General features: G+C 46.5%; 1 protein-coding gene across 5 annotated transcripts in view; it reads left to right on the forward strand.

Moving 5' to 3' along the window:
- Window positions 1–24,142, forward strand: part of Trappc9 (trafficking protein particle complex subunit 9) — a 503,680-nt gene that overhangs the window by 141,085 nt on the left and 338,453 nt on the right. For all 5 annotated transcript variants that reach the window (XM_077800373.1, XM_077800372.1, XM_077800369.1 and 2 more), the window contains one exon: window positions 20,012–20,136. In XM_077800373.1, the coding sequence (XP_077656499.1) occupies window positions 20,012–20,136 (125 nt within the window). The remainder of the gene's footprint in view (window positions 1–20,011; window positions 20,137–24,142) is intronic.

Genomic DNA, 24,142 nt, shown 5'->3' on the forward strand with positions numbered 1-24,142 from the left:
TCTGGCAAGTGTGTGACGTCCATCTGCCAAATATGGTTAGGTATCAATCCTCTAGGATTGACTCCAAGATTAACTTGTGGTAAAAAGGTCACACAATTTTGACATTGTTTTATTATTTGTCTAGCTTGTTCCTTAGTTATTTTAAAACACTTTTGTAAAGTATTAGCATTGACATGGAACCATTTATGAAAATTTATAGCTTCTTCTAGTGTAGAGAAAATATGTATGTCATGTGTAGTTTTATCTGCTAAATCATTGCCCAAACTAAGGGCTCCAGGCAATCCTGTATGTGCCCTGATATGTCCTATAAAGAATGGATCTTTTCTGTCCCAGATTAGACTTTGTATAGTGGAAAGCAAAGAGAAAACAGTAGAGGAAGGGGAAATCCTACCAGCATCTTCAAGGGATACTATAGCATTAACTATATACTGAGTATCGGAAAATAAATTAAATACAGAATCTTTAAACATCACAAAAGCTTGTAATACTGCATTAAGCTCTACCTTTTGAGCTGATTGTTTGGGTACTAAAAATGTAAAAGTTTGATCAGGTGTAACTATTGCTGCTGTACCATTATTTGACCCATCAGTGAATATATTTGGAGCATTCATGATAGGTGTTTTTCTTGTCATTTTTGGAAAAATTACAGGATGCAATGACCAAAAAGACAATAAAGGATTAGATGGTAAGTGGTTATGAAATGAAACATTAGATTTGCACATGATTATTGCCCAAGTATTTAACTCATTAGCTAATTCATCAATTTGATTCATAGTACATGGAGTAATAATTTTATTGGGAGAAATTCCAAACACTCCCTTTGCTGTTTTTATTCCTTTGAGATTGTCCTACAGCCTCAGGATACCTAGTAAGAATAGTGTTAGGAGAATAAGATAAATGTATCCATAATAATGGGCCTTCTTGCCAAAATACTCCTGTAGGAATATTTTTTGTTTGTAGTACAATAAATAATAAAGGCAAACTTATATCAATTCTATCCAAATGCATATTTTCCATATATGTTTCAATGATTTTTAATGCCTTTCTTGCTTCAGGAGTTAACATTCGGGGTGAATTTGGATCTGATGGACCTTTTAGGATATCAAATAAAGGTCCCAACTCTCCTGTTGGTATGCCTAGATAAGGCCTTATCCAATTTATGTCTCCTAATAACTTTTGAAAGTCATTAAGTGATTTGAGTTGATCTACTCGTATTTGAATTTTTGGTGGACGGGCCATGGTTGAGGATAATAGAACTCCTAAATAATTAATTGGAAAATTTAATTGTACTTTATCTATTGCTATCTCTAGATTATAATTTTTTAATAAGTTTGTAAGTGTGGCATAACATTCCAGCAATGTGTTTTTAGCTTTGTGTGCTAATAATACATCATCCATATAGTGAAATATTTGTAGTTCAAGATTTTGATTTCTAAGTGGCTGGATTACTTTGTTAACATAAATTTGACATATAGTTGGGCTGTTAGCCATCCCTTGAGGGAGTACTTTCCATTCATATCTCTGATCAGGACCTTCATGATTCAGTGCAGGGATAGTAAATGCAAAACGTGGACTATCCTCAGGATGAATTGGAATTGAAAAAAAACAATCTTTAATATCTATAACTAAAACATACCAAGTTTTTGGCAAAGCAGACAATTGAGGAATCCCCGATTGAGCAGGTCCCATAATGACCATTTCATTATTAATGGCTCTTAAATCTTGCAATAATCTCCATTTACCAGATTTCTTTTTGATGACAAAAATGGGAGTATTATGGGGAGATACAGAAGGTTGTATATGTCCTTCCGCTAATTGTTGTTTGACCAGATCATGGGCTACTTGTATCTTTTCTTTAGTCAAGGGCCACTGAGGAACCCATACTGGTCTTTCTGATTTCCACGTAATTTTTATTGTCTCAGTGGCCCTTTGTGAAAATCCAACCCATGTCTGTCTCTTCCTTGATCTATTTGTATTCTTGCTGCTATACCTTGTTCTTGTTTTTCTAATCTTTTTCCTTTCCTAAAACCTTGTCTAGCCATAATAGTGGGTGCATTTTGATTGATGTTATTTGTTAATGTCAAACCTAATTGATCTAAGACATCTTGTCCCCATAAATTTACGGGAAGATGATCTAATACATATGGCTGTATAGTTCCTTCACATCCTTCAGGATCCTTCCAATCTAATACCATTGCACTTCTATGGGGATTAGTCACCACTCCTAGGCCTCGAAGCGTTTGAGTGGCTTGTTGTAATGGCCAATGTTTTGGCCATTCTTGACGAGAGATGATGCTAAGGTCTGCACCTGTATCCAGTAGCCCATTAAATTCATGTCCTTGAATATTTAGTTTTAGCATGGGGCAAGAATCTAAATTTAAAGACAGCATAGCCCAATCTACACCTGTGGAGCCTAATCCCTTGGAACCTCTTTCTACAGCACGACTGGAAAATTTATCATGTAGGCTGGGTATTATTAGTAAGTGTGCTATTCTATCTCCTGGTGAAATTACTGATATACCCTTTGGAGAACTGGCTATAATTTTTATTTCACCTTCATAATCGGGATCAATTACCCCAGGACTTATCAAAAGTCCTTTTAGAGTAGAAGAGCTGCGTCCCAATAATAAGCCTACTGTTCCTTTGGGAAGAGGTCCTTTCACCCCTGTGGGAATGATTTGAACTCCCATCTCTGGAGTTAGTACTGCTCTGGCAGAGGCGCAGATGTCCAACCCTGCGCTCCCTCTGGTTTGTCTGATGAGGGATCTGATGGACAATGTGTCCTGGGCACTACCCTGATGGGGTTGCTGGGTTCCTCCAGTGCCCCGTATATTTGTGGTTTGGGGCCCCGGAGCATTGGGGCCCCCTGTCCATTTTTTGGCAACGGAGCCCGATGCCTTTGTCCACGGTATTGTGGATAAACACCTTGTTCTTGTTCGTTTTTTGATAATGGAGTACCCTCTATGGTGGTTTGAGAACGGCATTCATTAGCCCAATGTCTCCCTCTACGGCATCGTGGGCAAATACCCGGTATTCTACTCCCTTGATACCTAGTTTTGTTAAACCCTCCTCCTATGGGGCAATTCCTTTTAAAATGTCCTGTTTGTTGACAATTGTAGCATGTTCTTGGCCTGGCATATAAAAAGCCTGTTTTACTGCAGCTGCCACAATTTGCCCTTGTTCATTAATGTCTCTGGCATCTAAAGCCTGTTTTACTGCAGCTGCCATGACTTGCTCTTGTTCATTAATGTCTCTACATAATTTAATATATGTGTTTAAATCTTCATGTTTCCATGGTCTGATGATATGTCTGCACCAACGATTCACTTGGTCTTAAGCCAGTTGTTTTATTAATGGCATTGCTTGTTCTGTATTCCCAAAAATTCTGGTAGCTGTTTGAATAAGCCTATCTACAAATTCAGCGTAAGGTTCATTAGCTCCTTGTATTACCTTAGATAATTGACCTTGTAAACCTCCATGTCCTTGTAAAGTCTTCCATGCCCTAATCACCTCTACAGCAATTTGTGAGTATACACCAGGATCATATGCAATTTGTTGCTGGTGACCCTCATAAGGTCCCTTTCCTAACAACATATCTAGATTTCTCTGAGCATAACCAGCTGCTGCATTTCGCCTAGCTGTCTCCTTGCAAAATTCATCATTGGCAACCTTCCATAGCAGGTATTGACCTCCATTTAGCACAGCTTTACACATATAAGCCCAATCTGCTGGCGTCATGTTCAAGTTGGTAATGGATTCGACCAAGCTTACAGTGAAGGGTGCTTGAGGACCATAGGTTGTTACAGCCTCTTTTAGCTGCTTCACTGTTTTGAAATTTAAACCCTGGTAAATTCGCTGCCCTCCTACCTCAAATACAGGGCATGTTAATACTTGAGATCCTGTCTCAGGATCCCAACTATCAACTTCGGGGGTTGGGAGCCTCCTAGCCTATGGAGGTGGTGCTGTTGATTGGACATTTATGCCCTCTGGTGATAGAATGCTGTTAGTAGCAGTCTCCTGTAGAGGTGGCGGTGTTGGTTGGACACTTACGCTCTCTGATAGAAAGGTGTTATTAGCAGTCTCCTGTTGTAACTTTTCCCCTGATGGCTTTTTCTGCTCTAAACTTCCTTCCTCTGTCTCACTAGCTCGAAACACCTTCTCTTTCACTTGAATGTTTTCCTCTGTCTGACTAACTTGAGAGACCTTCTCTTTTACTTGAATCAATATGTCTTCTCCTTCCTCTGCCATTGTCTGAACTGAAGGCTTTGGACTAAGCAAACCAGATACCAACGCCCACAATGGCAATGTGCCAACTGGCAGAGTCCCTGGGCTTTTCTTTTCTATTCTTTTTAAATCCTCACCATGATGGTCCCACTGTGATATATTTAACAACTCCTCCTTAAAAAGCCATGGGCTACATTTTTGTATTATATCAACGTATGCCCCGACTGCTCTTGGTTTTACTGGGAAGCCTCCTTGCTCTAACAATTTACTTAACAGTCTTTCGGTTTGTTTTTTACTAATTGCTGATCCCGTATTTCTACTATAATACAACCCAGCAAGATGACGCCAAACAAAACCGAGACAGAATGAAATAAAAATGGAACAACAAAAATTCATTATAGCCTTTCTATCCTCCTGACATGTGCATCCGTCCTTTCTCCCTATCTGTTCCTCAGACGTAAATAGTTTTTCCTCAGATGTGAGCGGTTTTCCTTCCGTCTCTCTCATCTCCAGGGACAGGCAACTTAAAACAAAAGTGAAGCAAAACAAAAGAGGAATCTTAGAATGGCTACCCATCCTCTCGCCCTGCCCTCAGGGGCCAGCAGTTTACTTACCCTCAGTCGCTCCTCATTCGAGCCACCAAATTTTAGCTGATAATTTTAAGTGTCAGTAAGAAGAATAACTGTGTTTCAGCCCTTGAGTTCTTAGTGCTACTAAAAAGAGTGGTTCACCTTTGGGATGTGGTGGGGAACCAATTTATTATTTTGAAAGTGATAAGTAATGAGCATTTATTCTACTTTTTGTACAATCTGACACTGGACAATCTAGTAGTCGGTGAGGGGTTTTCTCCTAAGGGAAGTTTTCCAGGTAACTAGTGGAGGAGAGGCGAGGGAGCAGAAGGGCATGTTTTGTCCTCCCTAGTGGATGGTGGCTTGAGGCAATGAGTACCCTCAGGAGCTAAGAGGTGCTTTGCAGTACGCCCTCCTGCTGGTGGGACAGCACCTCCTGAGCCCCAGGCCCCACCTGAGGCTGCATGTGTTCTAGCTCTGAGTGTGGCTTACAGCACCCAGGGAACAGGGACCCTTGATAAGTCACACTATGGGGGTGCAGGTGCAATGCAGACGGAAACCCTGACGTCAGACAAAGAGTAAATGATAAGTGGGGAGGAGGAAGGAGGTGCTGGAGATGGGGGTGGTGATGGTGGGACAACATTATGAACACGCTTTATGCTGCTGAGCCGCACTCCTGTGTTAACTCCTGAGAACGCCTATGTTACGCATGGTTTTTACGCACCCCTCCCCTCAAAAGGAAATGGAAGGGAATGAAAGGGCTGCCTGTAGTTTATAAGATTAATGTAAACAATGTCTTGGAGAATGAACAGGTGCAGCTGCATGGTAGTGTTCTGGGCTCCATGCTTAGGAGGACAGGAATGGTGCTGGGAGTGGCTGCCCAGGAGACAGGGGCTGGCCACGGGGAGGCAGGAAGGTAGGGTGGGATAAGGCACAGAGCCTCTGGGTGTCTGGTGAAATTCTGTTTCTTGACCTGGGTGGTGGTTTCCGGACTGTTTGCTTCTTACGAATTCATTAAGTCACACACTTATTATATGCAGTTCTGTCTGTGTTATGTTTCACCATAAAATGTTTCTCAAAGAAAAGTTAGAAACATCTTGGCTTTTGCCTCACAGACGCTTTCTCATCTGATCAAATTGAAAAGTTATTTTTACCCGAGAAATCTTTCATCAAGGCGTCGTCTGAAAGACCCAGCCATGCTGCCCGTGGCCGTCTGCGTCCGAGGGTTGCGTCTGAGCACAGGGAGCTTTCAGGGATCGATGCGCTGTGTTTTGATCTCATTGGGATTGATGCTTTGGATGAGAATGGCCTTCAGGGTCTGTTGTCCCTGACAGCGGGATGGGAATGTTGCCTGCTTTGGTTTCCTTTCCAATTAATTCATTATTTAATTTGATTTTTCTTTTCTCTGTACTTTTTGGCTCTCAGTTTCATAAGAGAAATGTCAGCTTTCCCTGCAGACAGTTTCTGTTGGACCCGATAATTAGATGTGGCATTTCAATTTCAGTATGGGAAGGAGTGGTCCTCAAGCCTGGCAGACCCGGGCGGACTGAAGATGGCATCCCGTGTAATCAGTTTGTTTTATAGAGCAGGAGGCCGAGTCCTAGGAAGGAAAAGGGATGCTGAGTTTCTGTGTGTAGTGCCAGCACCCCACACACCAGGGGGTCTTAATGTCCCCCACTGCTTCCTTCCCGCAGGGAGTGACAGACCCCACAGCCTCTGTCTGCTGTGCCTGTCAGAGCTCCCTGGGTATGCAGGGCCCTCGCTTTCAGGGGGGCTGTGACCTGGTACCTGTGGGCACCTCGCACCATGGGTGGAGAGGGGGTGAGCCTGTGCTGTGACTTGTCTGCCCTCTGTGTCATGGGAAGGTGGTAACTCTGCCAGTCACGAGTGTACTCTCTGGAGTCCCCATGCTGCCGGGGCATGTGGGCATTCAGTAGCCTCCTGGACCTCCTGCTCTTCCACATGCGTTTGCTCTCACAGAACTCACGGAGCAGTGTGTTCCACCTTCTCAGGCCTCTCCCACCCTGCCCCTTCCCTGGGCAGACATTTCTTTCCACAGATAGATGGAGGTCCTCCTTGGCCTCTTCTCCATGAGGACTGCGTTACATTTCCGTCCAGTTGTCTTGGAAGATGTGTCTGACCTTTCTTTTCTCTTGAAGTCTCGTGTGCTCTCCTCATTGCTGTGGGATGCGCTTTGAACACCTTTTACTTGAACAGTCACAGGAACTCCTCTGGGTCACACAGAACTCAAATCCACCTTCTGTTATATCCTAGCTTTTCCTCAAAAACTAGGCCATGCAGGCTGGTTGCAGGCTCTCTCCTTGCTCTTGCTGTCCCTCTGTCCCTCTGCCTCTTGCTGGGACCCTTTCAGGCCATGCTGCAGCTGCTCTGAAACCCTGCTTTGCTTGTCTAGTGCTGTGCCACACCTGCAAACCCTCCTGGCCTTGGAATGCCATCTGGCCTCCGCCTGCTGAGCCCAACTTCAGCCCCCTCTTGGTTATTTGCTTATTTATCTGGTATTGGGAGTTGAACTCAGGAGCACTCTCCCACTGAGCTACACCCCTGGCCTTTTTTATTTCTCATGTAGAGACAGTGTCTCTCTGCGTTGCCCAGTCTGGCCTCCAACTTGCTGTCCTCCTGCCTCAGCTTCCTATATAGCTGGGATGACAGGCACGTTCATTGCACACAGCAGCTTGTCACCTCCTGTTTTAAGCTTTTGAAGGTCTTGTCCCTAGCGTTCCCTGCTGGCAAAGGTGGCTCTTTCCTGTGTGTCACCATGGCATCTTGGATTATCACTCTAGCTTGTCCACACTGCCTCCCTGCTGCCTCGTTTTGTCAAAGGACAGACCACCTGCTGAAGGTCCAGCCAGGTTGGTTCTTGCTCCGCGACTGCAGGCCACTGCGAGAATCAGTTACGTGTGGCGTTTCATTGTATGTTGTTTCTTCACAACTTAAGGCCCACAGAAGCTGCTGTTTACTACTGCGGCCAGGGATGGATCCGACTTGAGTCACTGTCCAATACGCTGTCTTCACTTTGATAACCGTCCTTGCCCCGACTGTCCTCTGAAATTGGGGCGCTTGTTCCGTGTCTCTGTCCTAGTCTGCTGCCCCCCTTGAAAAGAAACATTAAGTTCTGGAATTCTCATTCTTACTTTTTAAAGAACAGTGACTCATCCTGAATTATCCAGAAGCCAAAGACGAACGTGACTAGAATTTTAATGCCATGATTTCTCTTTTTCTTTGTGGTTCCTAGATGCCTGAGTCTTTCACAGACGTGTTTTTTGAAGGCGGCTAGGGATGTTTTTGAGACTTGGGTTTTATCCTGAGGCCAGAGAGTATAGGGACAGAAAGAATGACTAGTCCCTGGGTGCTCACCATGCCTGGCTGCTGCTCAGACAGTGGCCCTGCCCTGCAGCAGGAGAGGGTTGCACTGTGCTGTCTTCCACCTGGCCTCTGCACCCCCTGTGCCAGCTCGGTGCCCACCACCCCGGTGCTTGTCTGCGGGCGGTCTCGCTGCCTCTGCTGGGTGGTCTTGAGGGCAGGCCAGCATGGGCGAGGAGGCTTCCTTGCTCCTGCGTCTCTTGGGCCTTTGGTACTTGCGTCAGCATCGTGTGGAGCACCTTCCACTTCCTCTTTCCGTTAGGGACCCCACCCCAGGTCCTCTTGACCTCATTCCGGCTCTGTCTCTGAAGATTTTTGTTTGCCATCTAGGTTCTGAACCCCTGCCCCTCAGGGGACCTGGGGGAAGACGCTGGTGGCTTTCCCTCCCTGCTGGGTTTCCATTTTACCCTCCCACTTCCTGGTGCTTTGCTCCTGCCGCCCCAGCCAGTGCCAGGAACAGCGCTCTGAGGGCCTCCCTCTGCTGCCCACGAGCCCCTTGCCGGGAGCCTGTGCGGGCGCAGGTTGCCTCCCGCCCCGGACCGTCTTCGCCTGGTCTTCACGCTCTGGCAGCCATGCTGGGCTCCAGTGGTAGGCCACTGAGCCACCCCACGGAGGTGGAGCCAGACCTGCCCCCTGCAGACGTCCCTCTTGAAGTTCAGGCTAGTTTTCCCGTGTCCTCTTCCCCCGCCGTCAGGGAAAGTGGATCTCTAGTTCATCCTGTCTGTTGTTATCACGAGGGTGGGACCAGTGCTTCTGTCCACGCTCTCAACCTCAAGCTGAAATTGAAGCTGACATCCTACATTTTAGTCCAGACCTGCCGTCGTTTTTGCACTGAGTGGGCTGCTGGCCACATCAGGTGCGGGCGTGTTGTGATCAGGGGTATCTGCTTGCTCTGGAGGAGAAGCCAGTGGGCACCGGCCTGCCTGCCATCGTGTTTAGCCCGGGCCACCTCCCAGCCTTCTGACTCAGACAGTGATTTCACAGCACGCAGCTCGGCCGAGGGAAAGGTCAGCCTGCTCCTGCCACCCTGCTTCTGCCACCCCGCTGCTCTTGGGGCACATCTCTGAGCACTGGCCTTGCATAGATACTGAGCCTCACGGCACCCCAAGCTGGATTCCTGCCAAAGACTCCTGTTAGTGACCTGTGAGGTGCACTTATCCCCTACACACCATTTGCCCTTCAGCTGAGAAGGGTGACTCAGCCTTTTTAAAAAAAAATTTTTATTTTTTTAGTTGTAGTTGTACACAATACCTTTATTTTATTTATTTTTATGTAGTGCTGAGGATCAAACCCAGGGCCTCACACGTGCTAGGTGAACGCTCTACTGCTGAGCCACAACAACCCCCTCCCCTTGACTCAGCCTTTTGATTTAAATTTGAGTTGCAGAATAACCTCCTACCCATCAGGGTGGCATGGAGATCCAGGTGTTTGTCATTCATCGGCAACGGGTGGTCCTCTTGCAGGCGGCCAGGGCTCTTCAGGCGGCCAGGGCGGAAGTCCTTTGGCCATTGATCTTGCTGTTCTTACTGTAGCCTTTTCCAATTAAGCTGGTGGTGCTCGTCATGAGGTGATTAGGGAGGTGTTGGGGAGCAAGGATTTGAGAGCCTTGTATCCAGAGAGGAGGGGGTGAAGCCTGGCCACCAGTGCAGGTCGGCTCCCCGACAGCTTGGCTCAGATTGCACCCAGGTGGGCCCTTCTGCTTTCCGGGCACCGCTGCCCTTCTCCCTGTACGTGCTGCCGCTGCTCTGACTGCAGCCATCGCTGCAGCTCAGCTTCCTGTGGCCATTGTCTGACTACCTCCAGCTGCTGCCTTTACTCCTGCCACTGTCTTCAGTACGGTGGCCACGGTCGTATTTCTTTTTTATAAGATTTTTTTTTCAGTTGTAGATGGACATAATACCTTTTATTTTATTTATTTACTTTATCTTTAGGTGGTGCTGAGGATGAACCCAGTGCCTGGCACATGCTAGGCCAGCGCTCTGCCTACCACTGAGCACCCCCAGCCTCTCCTGAGGTGGAATCTGATTCGGCCCCCCTTTCTAGCCCTTGCCATGGGTCTCCACTGCTCTCAGGACAGAGTCTCTCCTGTGGCTCACACGGTCTCTCTCCCTACCATTTGGCCTCGTTGTCCCGCCCTTCCCTCATTTTGTGTATCTTCCAGAAGAACTGAATCAATGCTTCACCACACCCTCTCCTTTACTGCGGGTGTAGACTGTAGGCACTCTTACCTTTCTGGATACTGGGATCAGCTAGGGTCTTCACAATGCTTGCCTGGCTCCCAGCATGGACCTTGTGATTTAATTTGCTTTCAGTATCCCAGAGGATTCTAACGCGCAGTACAGCTTGGGAACCCCTGCTGGAGACCGCTCCCTCTTGCTCATTCTCACATCCCTGGACTTCTGCCAGCAGGGCCAGGGGCCATTTAGCCCCACTGATGATGAGCTCTAAAGTCTGGTAGGGCAAGTCTCCTGACCAGGTGATTGACGTGGTACCTTCTGGATATTCTTTGCTCTTTGATTTTCCTTAAGAGTTTTAGAATCAGTTTGTCAAAGTAGTCTATTAGAGTATTATTTTGGACTGCATGGAATCAATAGTTGAGTTTCTGGGAAAAATGACATTTTCATGATACATGGTCTTCCTATCAATGAATATTGTATGTCCCTTATTTGTCTTTCAGTATTTTCTATTGTCTCTATAAAGGTTTTATAGTACTTTACCAGGTTTATTTCTAGATATTTTAGTTATAGTATAAACATTTTTTACAATATTTACAGCTAAGTGGTGTTCAGAGTGGCTCTTCTCCTCCTCCTCCTCCTTCTCTCTCCTCCCCAACCATGTGTGTGAGCTGTCCTCCCTCAGCTCGTCACCACTGCCCGGTGCTGCCAGTCTCCCCAGGTGCTGCGCTCCTGGTCCATGCATCTGATAGGCAAGTGCCCTACCACTGAGCTGTACCCTAGCCTGCATCCTGAAGTTTTAAGTTTAGTAATTATTTGTGTTCTCTTCCAATCTGGAAAAGGATTTAGCATAGTCTCCTCCCCTTTTGTGTGGGTTTTAGAAAGCAGGCTAGTTCAGCAAATTAAGCAGTCTTGTTCCCTGTGCTCTGCTGTTCTTGGAATTGTGCTGAGGAGCACAGTGAGTCACTGGTCCCCAAGCCCAGTATCCTGCCTATGCAGTGTCCTCCCATGGAGCTCCCTTGACTGCAGGAATGACCACTAAGTGCTGCACAGAATGTGACTGGCTACATGTGACCTTGGCACTTGACATGTGGATGGTGCTTCTAATACACTGATCATTAATTTTATGTGATTTTAATTACTCTAAGTTTTAATGCATTTCTCTGGTGGCTCCTGTATCAATTAGATCACACAAGGCTCGTGGGAGAGAGAAACAGCTGCCCAAGTGAGCGCCCAGTGCTGGCTGTGCGGCATGTGACGCTGGGCTGAGCACAGGGCCGAGCGAAGGTGGGGTGAGCAGTACAGGAGGAGCAGGACTCTACAGGGTTCCTTTGTTGATTGACTTCTGAGTAGTGCTTTCTGCACATTCATGAAAGTTATATGCATATATATAGTACATTTATATATGCATATAACACGATCTTGTTAAATTTAGTATTTCTTTTCTTTTTTTTTTGTAGTTGTAGATAGATATAATTCTTTTATTTTATTTTATTTTTTATGTTGTGGTGAGGATCGAACCCAGTGCCTCCTGCAGGCTAGGCAAGCACTTTGCCACTGAACCCCAGCCCCAGCCTAGAACTTATTTTCTCCTGCTTCCCTTCCTTCTCCTTCCTTATAGGTCTCCTACTCCACCGATCTTCCTTTTATCTTTGTGATATCCAGACACCCCCACCCCGCCTTCTTTTGCTTGAGCTTCTACATATGAGAGAAAACTTTTGATGCTTTATTTTGGGGGCCTCTCTTATTTCACTAAGCATGATGTTCTCTTGAACTGTATGCTTTCTCTGGTGCCACACATTTATTGGCAAATGACATTGTTTTCTTCTTCTTTCTGGCTGAGGAGAACTCCATTGTGTAGATACACCACATTTTCTTGACCTGTTCATCTGTAGAAGGGCATCTGGGCTGTAAGTTGGCTACTGTGAATTGTGCTGCCATAAACATTGAAGTGGTTGCATCCCTATAGTAAGCTGATTTTAGATCTTTAAGATAAACCAAAGACTGGGACAGCTGGGTCCCCTGGTGGTTCCAGTCCTAGTCTTTTGAGGAATCTCCTTACTGCTTTCAAGAGGGATTGCACTAATTTTCAGTCCCACTGGTAATGTTTAAGTGCACCTTTTCCCCCACATCCTCTTGGCTGATTGCTTAATGAAGAAGTAATGACTTTCCTTTCTTAGGGATAGCAGTGCTCAGTACTGCTGTGCAGAGAACATTTAGCCTGTCCTTTGAATTTCTGGTTTCTAAAAGGAGAGCAAGCAAGTGTCACTGTTAGGCGTGACACCTCTGTGCCCCTTTATTATCATATGAAAGAAGCATTGGACTTTAATCTCAAACTGACAGTGCTCTGGTTTTGTTTCCCTGATTTTTATCCCAAAATAACATATGCTAATTGAGCTATTTCTGCGGCTTCCTTTGGAGAGTTGATGCAGTTAGTCCTATGAGCCATCTTGAATTAATTTTGTGGAATTGATGCTCATTTGTTTGTGTTTCTCTTCCAGTAAGAATGGAGTAACACATATAAACAAGATAGAGAGAAAGGAAACTCAGAGGGGAAACGTGTGAGGAACAGGGTTGGTGCTGCTGAGATCCTTGTGAGGAAGATCGAGGAGGGGTGGGCAGTCAGGGAAGATGGCAGGTGAGGAGGTCGAGGCAGGGCCAGAACAAAGGGGCATGGAAAGGATCTTCTGAGGAGGTCAGCTTCCTGCTTGACCAAAGTGCTCATGGAGGGCTGGGTTTGTAGCTCAGTGGTAGAGCGCTTACCTAGCATGTGGGGCACTGGGTTCGATCCACATTAAAATAATAAATAAGTAAGTTAATACATAAAATAAAGGTAGTTAAAAAACGTGCTAAAGGAAACAAGTAGGGGACCTAGTCAGACAGACACTTTTGTACTCATATTCCTTTCTGGGGGACCCAGTAGATAAACTAACACAGATTTGTGGTTAGAGGGTCACTCATCAATACAGTGAGGAGCGTGTGGACAGGGAGGGGATAAGGAAAGGAAGAAATTACAGAGACCATAAAAGAACAGGCCCAAACTCTCCCACCAGACTCCCAGCCCTGGGCCCTTCTCTTCTGAGAAGTCTGTTTCTGGGTCTCTGTCTCTTTGCAGTAAGCATACTTCTTGCTTGCCATTTCTGTTCCTCTTCTTCAGTTCTTTGCTGAATGGAGACAGTGAAGGCAGCACTCCTAGACAGTAACACTTGCTGTCTGTACTTGGTGGCATCTGTCGCATCCCAAGACCAGAGGGGCAGGGTTGGTGAAACCGGGCCCCTCATCCTACGCCTAGGTCTCCCTCCAGCAGGTTGCTTGGGCATATCTGGGATTGGAACTCAGGCCTCTTGCCTTTTGACCCTCCAGGACCTCAGGCAGTGACTGACTGCATGCCTTTGCATAAGCAGGGAGAGGCCTGGCTAGGGATGTCAGTGCTGTGGATGACTGGTGGCTTTCAGCTGGGGACAAAAGGATGAAAGCAGACCAGTCTACCTTGGGTGTGGGCCTGTTCTCCTTCCTGTAAGTTCTTGGTCAAGAAGTCATCTTCCTCCTGACCAGTCAGTTCTAGTGTCAAGGAGCTCATTACTTGCCAAAGCAATCCATTCAGATTCCACAAATACAAGATTTATATTAGTGGTTTTTTTAAAAAAGAATCCTTGGATTGGAAGCCTAGAAATGACCCACCTTTCTGTCTTTATCAGACAGATGGTCACAGTTGGTTCCTGGTCATTCATTCACAAAATCATTCATTCCTCTCTTTTTCATTAGGTGCTTTTCTATCAATGTGTACAGTTCCATGCTGTCACATTATATGACTTCAGGGAGAATCTGGGCATCACCATCCTTGTGAATGATGGCCCAGGAGGTGTGTCTGGTCACCTTCGTGTCAGGAGACACTTGTCATCACATGGCAACTAGCAAATGACAGTAGGTTATTCATTTACCGGGAAAATCCTGTTTTCCTTATTTGCTGTGTGCTAGGTGCTTTGAGAGACTGCTCGGGTGCCAGCTTTAAGTGCAGAATTCCTGCCCCCAACACACACAGTTTAATAAAAATATGCCTGGGTCAGTCTGAGCTGCCCTTCTTGGTCAGTGGACCCCGAGACCCCACTTCCCTGAAGGTTTCTGCAGAAGAGAAAGCAGTGCTTTTGTAGGGCCTGTGCCACAGCTGTCCTCTCTGGCTGAGTCCGGCTGAGTGCTCGTGTAGTCCTCGCTGAGTCAGTTTTGTCTTGATCGTCTGAGAAGGGGAGGAATTCCCAGTACTGTCCTTCTGCTGACAGGCTGTTGAGTGGTTTGAATGTGCTTTTTGGTTGGTTTCCTGTACAGCCGGTTACTCAGATGGTCACTGTCCAACAGAAGTGCCATCTTAATTAGAGACTGGCTCTTGGAGCGCATCTTACCCTGTGTCTATTTTGAGAGGGCCTGGCTTCAGAGTGAGTTTTCTTATTTTCCCTTGGAAGGGGCAGGCTGGACTCCCTGTGAGATCACCATGTGGAGGTGGACATCCATGCATGTGGCCACATGGAATCTTACCTTCACATTCTCTCTGTTATTGGGGACACCAGATAGAGGTCTGCTCTCAGGTTTTAGGGCTACACCTTTACAAAACTTTTTCTGCTTATGTGATGTTGCCTTGTACTTTGCAGATGCTAGTGGTGTTGGGAACGTGTTGAATTGGCTCAAGCTCATGTGTACATGCCATTTTCTGTGTTTATCTTTTCTGTTTACATGTCTGACCTTCCTTCTGAAACTATTTATTATGTTCTTGAAGTCTTTCATCTTGAAGAACCAGAGCTTCCTGGTGAAGGTGTTTGGTGTTGAGTTCTCTCAGCGCTGTCTGAAGCGTCTCTAGGTCTCCATCCTTCTTACACAGTAGTCCTACTGTGCACAGGAGTCTCGCTTAGCAGTTCCGTTTTCTTAAATACCTGGAAGATGAATTTGTGCCATCTCATGACTTCAATTGGGAAATTAGCTCTTGGTCTGATGAAGTTCATTTGGATATTTCCCCTTTCCCCACTCCTTCAGACCCCTGAGATGTGTTTGTATCCTAAGGAACTCGAACTGTCCTTTAACTTTCAAAATGTCTTCATTGAGTGGAATTCACTCCCATCAGCTGAGTGGTTTGTGTGTGTATGTGTGTGTGTATTCAAGAGATGTGCAGGCATCACTGTGATCTGAGTTTAGAACAAGCTGGGAACCCCAAAACATTGCATCTCTTCAGGTGGTTGGCCTCCACGCCCAGCAGTGGGGCAGAGGATGCCATGTTTGATCCCAATACAGCATGTGCCCAACACAAGGAGGGAGTCTCTGGGTGAGGCTGCCCCTGGGGGATGGGAACTGTCCATTAAGGGCCACTGTTTCTATAGACATTATTTTTTCTTCCTTAAGCATATTCCAGAGTTTCCAGAGAATGAGTGAGCATGCTGCTTTCTCTGTGGAAGTTTAGGATGAGTGTAGGCTAATTTTCCTAGCCAACTGCTTCTTTTGCTTTGGTTCTCTTGAGAATATTTTATGATAGCCAGATGGCCTTTTTTGGGCACCCATGGATTTCATGAATAAATGAGAAAGCATCTTTGAAGTACATTCTACCTGGAACAGCATACTCTGACAGACTCCCACTGAGAGATTGTTGCCTCCTTTTGCCTTTGTAAATGTATTTTATTCTCATTTATTTAGGTACCTGTCACAAAAAAGAAAAAGGTATACTCATGCTTATTCATTAGTGACTCTTGAGGAAGTGTGCAAAAATGGACGCGGTCCCCAGGTAGATGGTTGCCAAGCCATAGCAGGGTCCTGAGCAGGCTTGGTGGGGTGTTTACTGTGCAGTCCTGACCCCATGATGTACTGAGGAGCAACCTGGACTGGGAGCTCTTCAGGTGCTCAGTGCTGGGGTGGCTGTGCTCTGTCATAGCAGAGCCGACGGTCATGAGTTCTGGTTTTGGCTGTGCCTCAGAGGGACTGTAGTATTGAGCAGGTGCCTCATCTTTTTGGAGCCTCCACTTTTCCTTCTGCGTTGTTAAGAGGCTGTGTGTCTCGCAGGGAGTGGGGAGTGAGAGGCCGGGCACCTAGTGCCCCATGCTGCCAGGCTAAGGGCATCCGAGTCACCATGTAAGTAGAAGAACTGGAGAGGATTTCCAGAGGCTGAGGAGTCCCCCAGCAGCCATCTGCACACTGGACACGGGAAGCAGGAGTGTGACTCAGCTCAAGTTCAAAGACCTCAGGACCCTGGAAGCTGATGGGCTCACTTCAATCCAGAGCTAAAGGCCTGTGAACACAGAGGGCCACTGGCTCACGTCCTGGAGTCCCAAGTCCAGAGAGCCCACAGTTCTGAACTCCAAGGGCAGGAGGAAGAGTGCCCCAGCTTTGAGAGAGCGTGAAATCGCCTTTTCCCTGCTTTGTTTATTCTACCCAGGCCCCAGGCTGATTGGATGGTAGCCGCCCACGCCAGGTCACATTCATGCCAATCTCCAGACACCCCCAGACACCCCCAGAAGTGAGGGCTTGCCAGTTTTGGGTTTTCCTTAGTTTCTTTGAGTTGACACAACATTAGCTGTCCCCGTGGTCACCCCTTCCAGTGTGGCTGCTTTTATTGTGACCCTGTATTTTCTTTTCACTGCGTGTTCCTGCTTTCAGCTGTCATTTTTCTCCCTTGTCCTCATGGCTGTGACATGGCTGAATTCAAGAGAAAACTATGAATTCAGCATTCAAAATGGTATTTCTGAATTGCCAAGAGGTGCTGTTAATAGGAAAATGGAGCACCATAGTGGTAACTCTGAAACTGTCTAAAATCTCACTTCATTCTCGCTGCTCCACAGGGCTCATACCGTCCACACGCACCCACCGTTCTGATAAGCCCACAAACGCTTTGGTCCTTCTGCAGGTGCCTTCATCTGCTTTACCTTTCTTGGTCCTGTTTTCCCATTAGTTGGCAGCCCAACCTCTTCTCTATGCTGTTTGTGACATCCCAGGTTGGCAGAAAAAGTGGCCAAATGATTGAGTGTCAGCCCTGCCCCAGCTGGAGGGGCTCTGCCCTGGTACTCCCAGCGAGTTGTTTCCTGTCACACATCCTTCTAACTGATCACTCAGCCTCCTTCTGCTGCCCTGTCCTACTCCACGTGGCTGTCCTGTGGGCTGAAGGCTCATGCTGGCTTCTGCCCACACCTGAGCAGGACTCTGCCCAGTTCACAGTTCACACGCTCCTCATCCTTCCATCTCCATTTGGATCAGAGAGCAGAATTCTGGTGTATGAGAAGGACAGAATGGTTTCTTAGTGTTTTTCTGAGCTTGAAGACAGATATTTGAGTTTCTTTGAGATTTCAAGGTCTGTGCCCAAATGGAGGCAATTTTCTGATGTAAACCGAACTTTTTTGCAAAATGCCCATGTTCCAGACCCATCCATCTGCCGGGCACTGCAGATCTGTATTTCCAAAGGTGCTTTTGCGGTGCTGATGGAGTCCCTAGAGGTGGCTCCCTATGTTCAGCCTGCCTGTGTGTGGAGCAGAGAGCAGCAGGGCGTGGCTCTCAGCACAGAGAGGTGCTGGAATGCAGGGGAAGGAGGACCTGCTTCAGTTAGGGCAGCTAGAGAGGCTCTGAGGAAGAGCTGCATCTGGATTGAGATGGAGATTCAAGGACATCTGGGTGAGCAAGGATGGTTGCTACAAAAGTGACAAAACATGGGGCAGAACAGGGAGTGACAAGGAACACATTTGGGCACAGGAATTGTTAACTCCTGTTGCAGGGGCTGAGGGCTTTCAGAGCTGGCTGCAGCACTGTGGGAGCTGCCTTGTCTCTGGTCTGCTCTTCACTTAGTGTGCTGTTCTTGGGATCCCAGCGGGACTTCTGCATTCTTCACTTTCCATCCTTCATCTCCATGAATGACAGTTTTGTTTGTTTGTTTGTTTGAATTCACGATTGCCCCATGAATATGTCAGAACCTGTGCTCAGACTCTCAGGCTCTTAGTCAGTCTCCTGGAATTTGCAGATACCTGTAGAGGGAAGTCCCTGCCAAGGTCCTGTCTTGGTCTTTCTCCTCTTGTGCTAGATCTTAGCCCTGAAATTCTCCACTGCCTCTTGAGCGCTTTACTGCTTGGACAGGTTTCAGGATGACTTTGCCTGTGTTGTCCAGTTGGTCTCTGTGCCCAGTGGGTCTGAATTGCCTGAACTGTTGGTTTCAGGAGTAGGATCTCCTGAAGTGTGAGCTGCCGTGGGACATCAAATGGGCCACAGTTGCTCACATTTGATGCTTGAATAAAGGCCTGCGTGGCAGCTACATTTTCTTTGAACTTTCTCACGTGCTCACTCAGTCTTCCCGGTCATCTTCCACGGGCACTTCTGGAGGGAACAGATCAATTTGCAATTTTCTTTATGGATGCTCAATGTTTGATTTCTGCATTCTATTTTGAATATAAGGTCTAATAAACCTTTCAAATAGACTGTTTTTAATTTGTTAAATGTAATTTAGCATTAGAAGATTTGAAGGCTCTAAACAGAGAGTTATTTAATTTTCCTTACTTCAGATGAATATTGTTTGACATCCTGAAAATTGAATTACTTACAGGAATATATATTAGCAAATGATGTTTAAGAGAAGTTTTTTTTTTTTTTTTTTAAATCACGAGCCATTTCTGTTATGCTTGGTTAGTTATAAGTTTTTCAAATACATTTTAGGCATAAGGTCTTGGGTCTAAGTGATTGGGAATTTGGAAATATCTGTTTTATATGAATTAAATGTAAATGCCCTTCATCTTATAGAAACTTTACTTTCTTTTTAAAAAAAATTTTTTTTTTAGTTGTAGGTGGACACAATACCTTTATTTATTTTTATGTGGTGCTGAGGATTGAACCCAGCATCTTCATGTGCTAGGCAAGCACTCTACCGCTCAGCCACAACCCCAGCCCCAAGAAAGTTTACTTTTTTAATAGGAAGTTACGTTACTTAGGGGTTTGTTTAAGACAAGTAGCATTTAAAAATTGTCATCTTACCATCTCTTTCTACCATATGCTCTTTGATCTCTGCTGTTTGCCTGCTTCTTAAGTCAGAATTAGTGTTAATGTTCAACTCCTGCACAGGCTGCCTTGGGCTGTCTGTCCTTGGAGCCTTGCTGGGCTACAAGTCCAGCATGCTTGGCGCACTCACAGGTGTCCTTGCCAGCTGGTTATTGTTAGGGAGCTCTGGCTACTTGAAATTAATGTATTAGAAAATAATCTCTTTATGTTATTTTTTTAAAATATTTTTTTAGTGGTAGATGGACACAATGCTTTTATTTAATTTTTAAATTTTTTATGTGGTGCTGAGGATCGAACCCAGTGCTTCACATTTGCTAGGCAAGCGTTCTACCGCAGAGCTACAACCCCAGTCCATCTCCTTATAGTCTTTAAAATAATAAAACTATAATTAAAATCTCACCAATTCACCTGGGCTCCTCTCTTCAGTAGTTGGAATGAGAGGGCCTTGTCATGGCCTTGGAGACCTGTGCAGTCTGTGGCATTTTCTCCTGAGTAAGTGGGCACTTTGTAGAATAGTAAGGACAGAAATTAGAGTGCTCTTCCTGTTGTTAGCATTTTTGAAGAAACAAAAACCAAAAAAACCCCTACATTAAAAAACAAAAGCCAAAAACAGAAGCTTGAGCTCAGGTCTGACTTGTGACATTTGTTCTTGTTTCCTAGATGGAAGCAGTGTGAGCGGCTTCCCCCTGTCCAGTCCTTTCCGACAGGTCATCCGTCCTCGAATGGAGAGCAGGCCCTCCAACGCCCCCGAGGGCAGCAAGACCGGGGACCTCAGCCACCTGAAGGTGAGCCTGCCCAGGACAGGCTGCCAGCCTGCCGGGTGTCTGCAAAGCCTTCCCAAGGTAGCCTGGGTGTGCTGTTCCAAGGGGAAAGGCCGTGTGTGGCTGGAAGTGGTTTCTGTGTTTTCTATCATGTGGAATGCTTTGGAAAGTGGTCTGGAGGAAGCTTGGCACTTTTTTTTTTTTTTTGGTGCTGCAAAGCCTTGTTTCTATGTGAGGGGATTTTGGTGGAATGAAGGAGGACAGTGGTGAGTGGACCATTTCCTGCCTCACTGGTCAGCGTTGGAAAATGCATCATGGCGTGATCATTCTGCATGGGTATTCATCCCAGCTGTGGTGGTGCCTTCCGGTTGTTGGTTTATAAGTACTTGGGAACAGCTTGACTGTCCCTACAAAGTTGAGATGCTTGGTACTGGCAGGCTAGCCTGAGCAGAGACTGCAGGCTGTCAGGAAGGTGTGAATGGGAGCCGTCGTCCCAGAGCCCGCCCTGGAGAGCGAGCAGTTGGGGAAATGCAGGGCTTGGAGCTGCTGCTGCTGGAGTTCGAGTGAGCGTGTACTCCTGCCCAGCCTTTGGGGCTGCTGTTTACGGTCCTCATGCCAAAGTGTCAGGGCACGCTGACTGATGGGGCTGTTGGAGGAGCTTGACTAAGAGATGCTTAGATTAGTCACAAGGAACTGCACTGCAGGGCTGCCCCAGCAGGGCAGCATGGGTGGGGGAGGTGTTGTCTGAAGCAAGGTCTTGGCAGGAGGGAACCAGCCAATGATGTTGGTGGAGGTAGAATTGGCACCTCCTGCGTGAGGACCCGCAGTGAAGGCAGTTTGCTGCTCTGCATTGCTGTGCCCATTTCTGGTCCTCACCCAGGGGCCTGGGCATGAGGACGAGATTCCCTCCAGCAGCAGGGAGCATAATCACACAAGCAAGAAGCTGGTCTGCTGCTGGGGGAGGCCTCGGGGTGCTGTGCCCAGTTCTCTACCTGTAGCCGCGCAGTCCTCACCACCAACCTGCGAGGCAAGGGCCATGTCAGCATTCTGTATTTTAGAGGGACACGGTGGCTTGGGCATGATAGACAAGAATCAGCCCAGGAATTTAGTGGCATAGGTATGACAGGCACCTGGCTATTCAGAACATTCCTGTGCCACCCTCCAGTATGCTGGCATGCTCAGGGATGGCACGCCCTTGAAGCGCTGAGGCCAGAGAGAAGTGCCATACAGGAGGCTCTCATGTTCCACTGGGAGATTTAGCACCTTTCAAGCAGCATTTGCAGGTTGCTTTCCTCATGATGGCAAGTGTGCATTATTCAAGTAGAAATTACCGAGTAGCTCAGAGAGATTAACTAATATGCCCAAGGTCAAGCAGTTACCAAGTTGAAGTTAAAACTCAGACCCAGGTGTGTCTGAATCCAAAGCTTGTGCTATTTCCACAATACCATGCTGTCTCTTTACATATAATTTCCTAAGTTTCTAAACATTGTGGGATACAAAATCTCTATTGATTCAGACTATATTTATAGAGCGGTTGTGTATAAGCTTTTTGGCCTATCTGCCCTCAGTTTCCATTCTGTGAAAAGCAGATAATACAGCTCCTCCTGGGCTATTGTAAGGAGTTAAGTGTCTGCTATTAGCCCTGGTAGATAAGAAAAGCTTACAGAATGGCAAATCCAATTCGCTTCCAAATTATTTCTAATCTGTCCCAGTGATAGTTATAGAGACAGGGGATTTCTTCCTGCAAAGTTTAAGCATAAAAGCTTCAAAGGAATCCTTTAATCTGCTCAACAATTTCAAAACTTAATAAGAAATTTAGAAGTAAGCGATGTGGAGAGAGCCTGCTGCCTGTGGAATTCTAATCTCACACTGATATTTGAGGCGCTAGGCCAAAGGAATGTTCCTTGAGGTTCCATGACGTGTTAGAACTTGTGCCTCTGTGATCAACATGTTCATCTGAGCCTCTGCAGCATTTCATCCAGTTTGTTCCTTCCACGGATATCTAGTAAGCAACTGTTTCATGCCTATTCTGGATGCTGGGGCCATAAGAGTGAACAGGGTCCCAGAGCCACATTCTGGCAGAAGAAACTGACAACAACGAAGGTAAATATCAGACTGTGCTAATGCGAGATGGATAAGCAGAGAAGAAACAGGGGCGACTGCCACTTGCTGTTTCAGGGAAAGGGTCTCCAGATGCCTCAGCACTCACCCTCTGTGAGAGGAGGCAGCCCCTTTCCAGTCTGTGTGACACTCTGCTGTCCTGAGGTCAGTGCATTATTTGAATAACAGCATCACTGCCAAGTTGCCAGTTTTCCCCACTGTATTGTTAGTTTATTAAGGCTAAGGATGAGGCCTACCAGTCTCTGCATTGCCAGCCTATTGTGTTTGTGCATGTGCGAACACACAACACACACACACACACACACACACACACATTTTCATAGGACTTTCAAAAAATGTTGAATGACTGAATAAGAAAGAAAATTGAAGCCTTCTGAAGACTTGCCCTTCTTTCCTAGTAAAAGTAGCAGGGGGTGAGTCACATGTTACAGCCCATCCTGGGGTGTCAAGGGCAGAGCTGTAAAGGGTAGCCTGCATTAGAATCTCCTGGCAGGCCCGGAAGCCAACTTGCCAGGCCATCCCCACAGCCTGTAGTCCTGCAGGTCCAGTGGGGCCTGGAGCTACATCTCCAGCAGGTCCCCAGGTGATGCTGATGCTGTGGGGTGGGGAGCTTTCCCCAAGGTCACTTCTCAAGAGAGCAAGCACTTGACTTTGATCTTCTGTGAGACTGGCCTGTGGTGTCCTTAAGAAGACTTCTGGGCCTTTCTGATATTCCTCATAGAGACAGGCACATGGTAGGCTCTCTCTAGGTGCCCCAGTGGCAGATTTGCAGTACCTCGATTCCTGAGAAGGAGTTTTCATAAACATCTGTGATACAATTAAAATTAAATCTAGGAGGGCTGGTGACGTAGCTCGGTGGTACAGAGCTTGCCTAGCATGGGCAAGGCCTTGGGTTCAATCCCTAGCACCCAAAACAAAACCAACAAAACAGAACAACAAAAAAATCTAGGCATTAAAATGCTTATTTGGGGGCAAGTCTAGAAATACCTGTGTGGGGAATCCATAAACCCGTCAGCCCTACCCATCCAGGAATTTCCCCAGGCTAGGGGTAGTCAGCACAGTGCCAGGATTCTCAGAAACCCTCACGTCTTTGGAGTGTGTGACCCTGTTGCTGAGAAGTACCTGGTGGTTCATTTTCGGGATCTCCAGGGATTCTGAGGCACCTTCTTAGTGCCAGGCAGGTCTTGGGAACTGTCATTACAAACCATTTTGTGCCTTTGCATTCAGCATGATTGATCTGCAGACAGTGGGGGAAGAACCAGTCGGTAGGAGAAAATGTGTACTTTTATTGCATTCTTGCCAAATAGGAAAATTGAGTTAGATCTGCTATTCAGAATGACTGACAGAAAACAAATATGTTTGCTTTGAGTAAGGACATTTAGGTGACATTATTAGTTCCTACAAAATCCAAAGCAGTTTAGAGACTACATCAAACAAAATGATTCTATCTCTTGCTTCCAGAAATGTCACAATGGAAAAACCCCATGTTTGGCTTTAAGCAGACCTGGAATGACCCTTGCTTTTCCCCAGTGTTGCCACAGTGGATGAGTTACTTCAACGCATAAGTGAGCTGGAGGGGACCCTTGGTATACCCAGGGGACTTCCTACCTTGGGTCAGGCCACACAGAACCCAGCATAGGAGCACGCCAGGCCTCCTCGAGCTAAGCAGACATAGGCCCTGTGTTCCCACTCTGGTGTGCATGCTTCCTGGCACCTCAGTGTCACATGGTGGAGATGTTGGCCCACCAAAGCCCAGGCTTCACAAAAGCAGAAAATATTATCCTCTCATCTTTAACCATGCCTCGCAGAATGCCTGGCATATCCAAGATGTCCAGTAAGTGACTGTTACTACCAAAAGGTTGAAAGTTATCTTGCAAAGGAGGGGCCATCTACCCTCAGCTGACTGGTG

Source organism: Urocitellus parryii, chromosome 7 (assembly GCF_045843805.1).
Source record: "Urocitellus parryii isolate mUroPar1 chromosome 7, mUroPar1.hap1, whole genome shotgun sequence".
In the NCBI taxonomy this organism is placed as follows: domain Eukaryota; kingdom Metazoa; phylum Chordata; class Mammalia; order Rodentia; family Sciuridae; genus Urocitellus; species Urocitellus parryii.